Consider the following 7470-nt stretch of genomic DNA (forward strand, 5'->3'; position numbering starts at 1 on the left):
TGGAAAATTATTAGTTATGAACAATTCTGTTAATTAACCAATATTTATATATAAAGAATAAAACACATGGGGTAATGTAACACCCCGATGTTGATGTCGATTATTTTCCAATAACTACACATCCCCAACATGTTTCTACATCTCGTACCACGGCAGTTTGCCAACGATGGCCATTCTTAATTCGTTCATGAACGGCATGTTGTGCTTTTTATCCATTTAGAGTTGCATTTAACATAGGACCCATAAAGTGCAAACTCCTTTGTCTTGAATTGACATTCCCGTGGTAGTGTAGAAAACGTACCGACCTTTACAAAGCGCCGATATTGGAGAGTCCTTCCGTAAAAGCTCATTAAAAGTCTCCTTGCAGAAAACTTCAGCACATCAACCATTACCCATCGAAAATGAATCCACCTTCAGATTTGAGAATTGAACAGTGCAACAATGTAGTAATAATAATAATAATAACAATAATAGTTGTTCTTTTTTATTTGTTTGTTTGTTTTAAGATAGTAGGTGCCGGTTCTGCTTCTTAATTTAGAAACCCTGCCTTCTAAGACACTGTAGGCAGCAGGCAGGCAGTTCCCCTCAATTTGGGACACACCCTACTGCTCATACCTAAACCATGCCTAGTTCCACATATTGCCCCGCCTGCCGGCTCACAGGTCCCCTCTGGCACTTTGATGAAAGGCATGGCCGGTCTGTCAGAGCCTGGCGCTGTGTAAATGGAATAGAAACGTTCACACTCTTTTCCACTGCTGATGATCAGTCTGTCCTGGAGAGCGTCAGAAACCCTGCAGCATGAGAATGGAGGGGAGAAACATCACAGTGCTACAGCGTGGCAACTTCTCACAGGTACACATCCTGTACTTTTCTTAGCGATGAGCTTCAGTTTGACATAACTTCTGTGTTATTTTACTGCAGTGTTCATAAGGATATACAAATGTACTACTTACTGTATAAATGTTCCTTAGTGAGATGTTACTTTGCTGAATTCGCACTAATCACTGCAGGAAATCATAATCTCTCCATCTCTTCCATTGTTTTTTTTTTCCCCCCCTATTGATCTAATTTCCTGTTCTGCAGCATGTTTTGGAAACTCTAAGTCATGGCATACTTTCTTATCTTGGTCAAACAACCTTGCCTGGACGTGCTCTCTTATCCTCTAAGATTTTTTTGTTGTCGTTTCATATTAACCCCCTGATTTGGCAGGGTAACATTTGTTAAGTCATTAGTCTTGCTCACTCTTGCAGCCTGTTATTTCATATCGGCAGGATGATGAGGTGTTTTCTATGATGAAATCTAGCAGGGCTGCACAATTTATTGTTTGGTAATCGTATAGCGATATTAACCAGTGCGATACTGATGTATCGTGGAAAGCTGCCAAGTCCTCTGACTGATCACTTAATACCTTACAAGACGTTTCAGGTTATTCATTTGGCAGAGTAAATCGTGAGGTAGATAGCAATCCGTTGATTGAGAGTTTGAGAGGTAAGAGTCTTGCTCAAGAACTATAACCACTGAGCATATGTGGAATGGATGGATGGATAAATGGAATGGACAAATAAATAAGCATTGCCACTTCACTTATCCAGGACCCCTCGAGGTTCAACCCCGAGCTTAGGTTACTTGGGTTACCAGGATAAAGTGCTTACTGAAGACAAATGAATGATTTATAATGGAATATGGGACATAACAGATAGACTTTGTGGTCCCGTATACATGTATACATACAGTAGAATGAAATACTTTTCTGTGAATATCCTAGTTTATTAGGAGTCTGGGATCAGAGCACAGGGTGAAGCATGACAAGGCCAAGCAGACAGGGTTAAGGGCTTTTTGTTCAAGGGCCACAACTTGGTATTGTTGGGGCTTGACCTCATGACCTTCCGATCAGTAGCCCAAGGCCTTAAACAATGAGCCTCTACTGTCCAACTACAATTAAAACTATACATATTGTTCATATTTAAAACTGTAATATTTTCTTAAGCTGTTTTATGTGCGGCCAGGCAGCTCGGTTGGTAGAGCATGGAATCGATGGTTTGAGCCCCATGCTGGATGCCAACCCCAGGGCTGGCATTGGTGTACACAGGCTAGTACACTTACAGTTGCGGTCCCAAGCCCTGGTCAATGGGAAGGCTTGCATCAGGAAGGGCGTCTGGCATAAAACCTTTCCCAAATCAATATGCGGATGATGGAAGCCGATCCGCCGTGGTCCCCCTTTACAGGAGCAGCCGAAAGAACAACTCAAGTTATTTTATGAACCAGTTATTTCATGATTGTGATTTTAACAATATAGACAATTTGTTAAATAAATAAATAAATAACAATTCCTGACATAGCTGTTTAATATGTTATACACTGCTGTCTTCGGCTTTGGACCAAGAGAGTCAAGCCGTTACCCTATTACTTCTGTCAATATTTGTATTTTTCTCCTTCTTATTATTTAATTATTGTTATGTTTGTCTGTTTAATTTATGTTTTGTTGTCTTATATATTTGATTATTTACTATTACTATTATTATTGTGATTATTTTGTATATACAGTATAAATTGTAAAATAGGGATACTTTAATTCTTCTTCCGTTTAAGACTAATGACTGATGCAAACTTTTGTTCTCTACACAATGACTGATATACATATATATATATATATATATATATATATATATATATATATATATATATATATATATATATATATAAACTTTCCATTTCCAGCATTTAGCAGATCAACAGCAGATCTCCAGAGCGACTTAAGAAAGTAGAGGTAGTCTCGATCAAAAACACATCCTTATGCTAGTTCACGAGGACAGGGACTAAGAGTAGCATCAGCCTAAAAACCCTTTAGGAAGGATAGTATAGTATGACATGAAAATACAAGACTAATCCAGTGTGTTTACATCTGTTGCTAAGCTGTCGCATGTCAGAGTGTTTAGTGGTGATTAGATCGATAATGAGGTGGAGTACTGTGATGATTTAATCAGTGGGAAATCCTTTCTGTATAAACGAAATCGCAAGCAGCATTCCTTTTGTAGGACACCTTTCACCAAAACTTTAATCATGAGAGAGAGAGAGAGAGAGAGAACAACCTCCCTAAGAAAGTATGCCTGAAATGTGTTGGCATTAGTGAGCTGTACCTGGCTTAACTGGTTTTATCTGAGCTTGTTTGATTTTGTATGACTATTGAACTATTTCATCTTCTTCTATGTGTGTGTGTGTGTGTGTGTTGTCAGGTCATCCCTCCAGCCCCTGCATGGCTATCCCTTACTTCACAGAGAAACGGTAAACATTCATTAGTCTGATTTATTTTTTTTTAAATTCCCCCGTCATGATTATTCTCACTATACCTATGACTCCTCTATTCCTCTATTTCCATTCACCACATGTCCAGTTTTATTTTTGTATCAATCGTCGTTTTTATTTTCTCCGATTGTATGCATTTCTCTTGCTCCCAACATCTCCGGTAATTTATTTGAACAGGCTCGTTGGTGGCATCTCCGGCCCCGATCACCGAGAGACCCAAACGCAGTGGGATCGTACCAGGTAAAACTCATGCTCTCACCTTCAGAGTCTGCATAAAGCGACATATCTTCAACTTTCCCTGCTACCGGATCAGTGAGCAGCAGTTTCGTTGCCTCGAACAGTTTTGTTTCTACGCTGAACTGAAATGTTCCGCCGCTTTTGTATTTGTCTTGCGTAGAATTTTTGATTCTAATATGTTATGGTTTCTATAGTAACAGCTCGTTCATAGAGACTCGAATGGTGGCTGCTCCCGTTGGCTAAAAAACTAATCGTTGCTATGGTGACGTCATGTTTATTTTGCATTTATGGAAGGAGTCTCCAGTGTCAGCGCTTCGGACGTAGAGCTGCAACTTCTAAAGTCTTTAGGACAGAGGACTTTTGGGGCCTTTGCGGTTTATTGGTAACACGATAAGCTGCGATTTGTTTGTGTCTTCTTGACGCTGGACCGATAAAACTTGCGACATGTCATCCTTTAATCAATAAATAAATCGCTGTTGTACAAGAGAAGTGAAACACTTCAGATACGCTGTTACAGGACTTCCGCTTCGGCGTAGTGACAACACACCCTGTCGTGTTTTATTCCTTACATAGCATTCTAGACACAAGATGGAGTCGTGTGTGTGTGTGTGTGTGTGTGTGTGTGAGAGAGAGAGAGAGACTGCTGGGTATCAGTATGCAATCTACATATACACAGAGTCGTGTGTTTGTCATGGTTAAAAGATATTCCATCTTGCGGATTTTGCAAACGCTGATGTTTATCAGAATAAGGGATCCCATGGCAGTTCGGTTTTCATGTCATGCTAAGTGGAAAACAGTGTCATTTTAGTTGTTCTGAGACTTTTCGTGGTAATTTATGAACACATTTGAGGAAAATGTTGGTATTCTTGACCGTTTTGGCTCGTCTCCGCAGCCACCGTGTCTTCACATTGTCCAGATGAATGCATGTCTACGTGCTAGATGAGTTATTCATTAGGTAACGGATTGAGATTTGATTCTGTTTCAGCTGCAGACTTCCTCAGGGACAGAGGGGTAAATGTATATTGGCAAAAATTTCTACTTAACGAAGACAATTTCAGGTTTAACTGTTTGCAAAGTCTCAGGATCAAGTTTTTTTTTAAATAAATAAATAAATAAATAAACTTTGAATCCCATAAAATAGTTTTTTTTTTTTTTAATCCAATCTAATAAAGGTATGCAGGGAGTTTAGGCACGCAGGTTTACTGTTAATTTGTCCAGCAAAACTCTATCGATTTGTCTTTTGATGGATTTAATTTTAAACACGCTTTAACAACGTTAAGTGTTGTTTTTCCTTTCATTCTCTCCGCCTTTAAATGTTCATCGCATTTATATGGACATAATTAGAGTTACAATAAATCTATCGTGGTTTTTTTTCCCCCCCAGCTCTCTGTCGTCGTCCTTTTGTGTTTAGTGTCGTCTGTAATTCGGTGACCTCCGTCTGACCTCCAGACCTGACACTTTCCAGCTCTGATAATCATCTGCTTTTTCGTTCCCATTCTGTTGTAGCAACACACTTTTTCCTAAAGTCTTTTAGTGGTTGGTTTTGAGTGTAATATTACCAGTCTAACAGGTACCATGTATACAGTGTAACACCCATACTGGCGTTGGTTCTGATTCAGTAGCGGAGTTCATGGAGGCTTTTCCGCTGCTGTGTATTATCACCCGTCATATTGCCTTTGAAATGTTTGAATGGGATGAACAATGAAACATGAGAAGCATTTGGCTTTTCATAGTTTTGGCCTCGTGTTCTTAAGACCAGACAGCGGAATGTTTTACTCAGACATTTCTAATGAGCTCTTAGGAGCAGGATGTGGGCACAGAAGTGTAGCTGCTGGTCTTCATCAGCTGTTCCAGAAGATGACGTATCATCCATTTTCAGAGCTGGTCTGGAAGATCATAGCATCTTTCTATTTAATGAGAGAGAGAGAGAGAGAGAGAGAGAGAGAGAGGTGTATATACATGTACATCTGATGTAATAATAGTTTGCTTCGCAGAATATATTTTACACAACATTCCAGGTTATATAAAATCCTACTTTACTTCCTGCAATTAAAAAAAAAAAATAAAAGAAATCCATCACTGTTGTAGAAATATTACAGAAAACTTTCGCAGAACACACCAGAACATTCTTAAAACCAAAAGAACAGCAATGTTCATGGAATGCCCTGCTATCCTAAACTTAGCCGGTTTAAAGAGATGTAAACGTTGTTGCTAGGCAACTGGGAGATGGAGAGAAGCTAGCTAAGGATGAGACAAAACCATCAAGAATGTCAACATTTTCCTCAGAAGTGTTGGTAAATTGGGGCGCACGGTGGTTTAGTGGTTAGTACGTTCGCCTCACGCCTCCTGATTGGTGTGTCTAAAGTGTCCGTAGTGTATGAATGGGTGTGTGAGTGTGTATGTGATTGTGATGGACTGGAAGCACCCCGATGCTTCCCGGGATACGCTCCAGGTTTCGCCGTGACCCTGAAAAGGATAAGCGGTCTAGATTGTGTCAATGAAAACAAAACAAATCTGTCAAGAATATCAACATTTCCCTCAGAAGTGTTGGTAAATTATTAAATAAGCCACTAAATACTAAAGTAGCCTTTCAATTACACTTAGCATGGCCCTCGAACTGAATTTCCATGGGATTAAATAGAGCTAACACTGGGTCTCAACTTGAGAACTCTGTGATGAAGCTGTATTATAATCTCAAGTTAGTCATATTTCCTGGTGAACAGCATTTCGCTTGGTAACTGGAAAATAGGTGGCCGTAGGTGACAGGTGTTTTATTTCTATCTCTCTCACAACTTACAAGTCCCAGCAGGTTCCCAGCATCATGACTGGAATGTTTTCCCATCTTTCTTTCATGACTCGATTGTGTCACCGTGTGCTTTTTTATTGATTGATTGATTTATTTATTTATTTTTTAAGTCTAGGAGATATATTACACCTAGCATGTTGTATGTGCAACTTCTCCTTGACATGAAAAAAAAAAAAAAAAACACATCTGACATGTTACAAACTTGCATAGAAGAAAAACATCACACTGAACTTCTGTCAAGTCTGCGGAAAAAAAAAGAAAAAAAAAACCCACACATTCCCAGCAAACCTCCCCAGAGCCTGTTTCGTGTTACAGCATGTCAGGGAGTTGTGATTTTCCATCACACTTATTATGAGCAGTATAGGAATGTATGCCAAGTTTATTGTACTAAAGTATATCACTGAGCTGAACTCATTTATTAAGCTCAATACATCAGGTGGTTCTAATTTCTAATGTGATCAGATGTAGCAAGCCAACAACAACAACAACAACAACACAGTTGTGTGTCAGATCATTATCATTAAGAACAGCATTAATTCGTGTGTTTGTTCATTCCCAGGTCTCATAGCTGCAGGGATCTTTATAATGTTGCTGCTGGCTCTCTACACCGCTCTGTGGAAATGCATGGTGTCTCCACCCAAAAGGTGAAAAAAGAGAGAGACGTTTCCTTACAACTGACTTAAAATACATGTGTGTCTTAATTTGACTGATTGATTCAACGTCCTATCATCTTTTTTTTAACTCTCATCTTTGTTTCTCAGGGGAAAAAGGAAACGGATCTTAAAGGGAACCAACGCAACAGTGTGACCTCACAGGTGTCAGGCTTTTCCAGGAGCCGTCTTTTTTTTATTACGAGCAGGCGTCTTTAACGAACAGGTGTTTTAGGCGTGGCTCTTTAAAAACCCTCTGGTGACCTGCACTGTTCTGTTGGACAATAAAAGGGTTCTTTTAGACTGTATGAAGCCACTATTCTGCAGACTGTGGACTAATCGGAAAGAAGGAGAAAAAAAAAAAAAAAAGAACTGTGCTATCATGCCCACTAGTTGGCAGTACAGTGTATGTTTTGGTGGCATTCCCTGGCATCCAGGATTTAAAAAAAAACAAAACTGCATGTATAGACTTGA

General features: G+C 39.4%; 1 protein-coding gene and 1 long non-coding RNA gene across 3 annotated transcripts; one reads left to right on the forward strand and one right to left on the reverse strand.

Annotated features, from left to right (window-relative positions):
• Positions 1-667: 667 nt before the first annotated feature.
• Positions 668-4281, reverse strand: LOC128607374 (uncharacterized). Its single transcript, XR_008385854.1, has 3 exons — positions 3563-4281; positions 2104-2217; positions 668-791 (listed from the first exon to the last, which is right to left on the reverse strand). It is a non-coding gene; the product is annotated as an uncharacterized LOC128607374 (long non-coding RNA).
• On the forward strand, positions 724-7452 carry sb:cb288 (uncharacterized). Of its 2 annotated transcripts, XM_053624146.1 has the most exons (5): positions 724-852; positions 3234-3282; positions 3481-3543; positions 6906-6990; positions 7108-7452. In XM_053624146.1, exons 1-5 carry the CDS (start codon positions 799-801, stop codon positions 7151-7153), a joined length of 297 nt encoding a protein of 98 aa, XP_053480121.1. In that variant the 5' UTR covers positions 724-798; the 3' UTR covers positions 7154-7452. The 2 variants fall into 2 exon arrangements, with proteins under 2 accessions (XP_053480121.1, XP_053480119.1); XM_053624144.1 differs by lacking the exon at positions 724-852 and having other exon boundaries at positions 2729-3282.
• Positions 7453-7470: the final 18 nt, after the last annotated feature.

Source organism: Ictalurus furcatus, chromosome 5 (assembly GCF_023375685.1).
Source record: "Ictalurus furcatus strain D&B chromosome 5, Billie_1.0, whole genome shotgun sequence".
NCBI classification, from domain to species: domain Eukaryota; kingdom Metazoa; phylum Chordata; class Actinopteri; order Siluriformes; family Ictaluridae; genus Ictalurus; species Ictalurus furcatus.

What these genes read in the sequence shown, in the direction of transcription:
- sb:cb288 (XM_053624144.1), top strand. Translation starts at nt 3,177, where the DNA reads ATGACTATTGAACTATTTCATCTTCTTCTATGTGTGTGTGTGTGTGTG. An exon ending in ACGCAGTGGGATCGTACCAG is followed by an intron (nt 3,544 to 6,905) that starts GTAAAACTCATG and finishes GTTCATTCCCAG; the next exon opens with GTCTCATAGCTGCAGGGATC. An exon ending in ATGGTGTCTCCACCCAAAAG is followed by an intron (nt 6,991 to 7,107) that starts GTGAAAAAAGAG and finishes TTTGTTTCTCAG; the next exon opens with GGGAAAAAGGAAACGGATCT.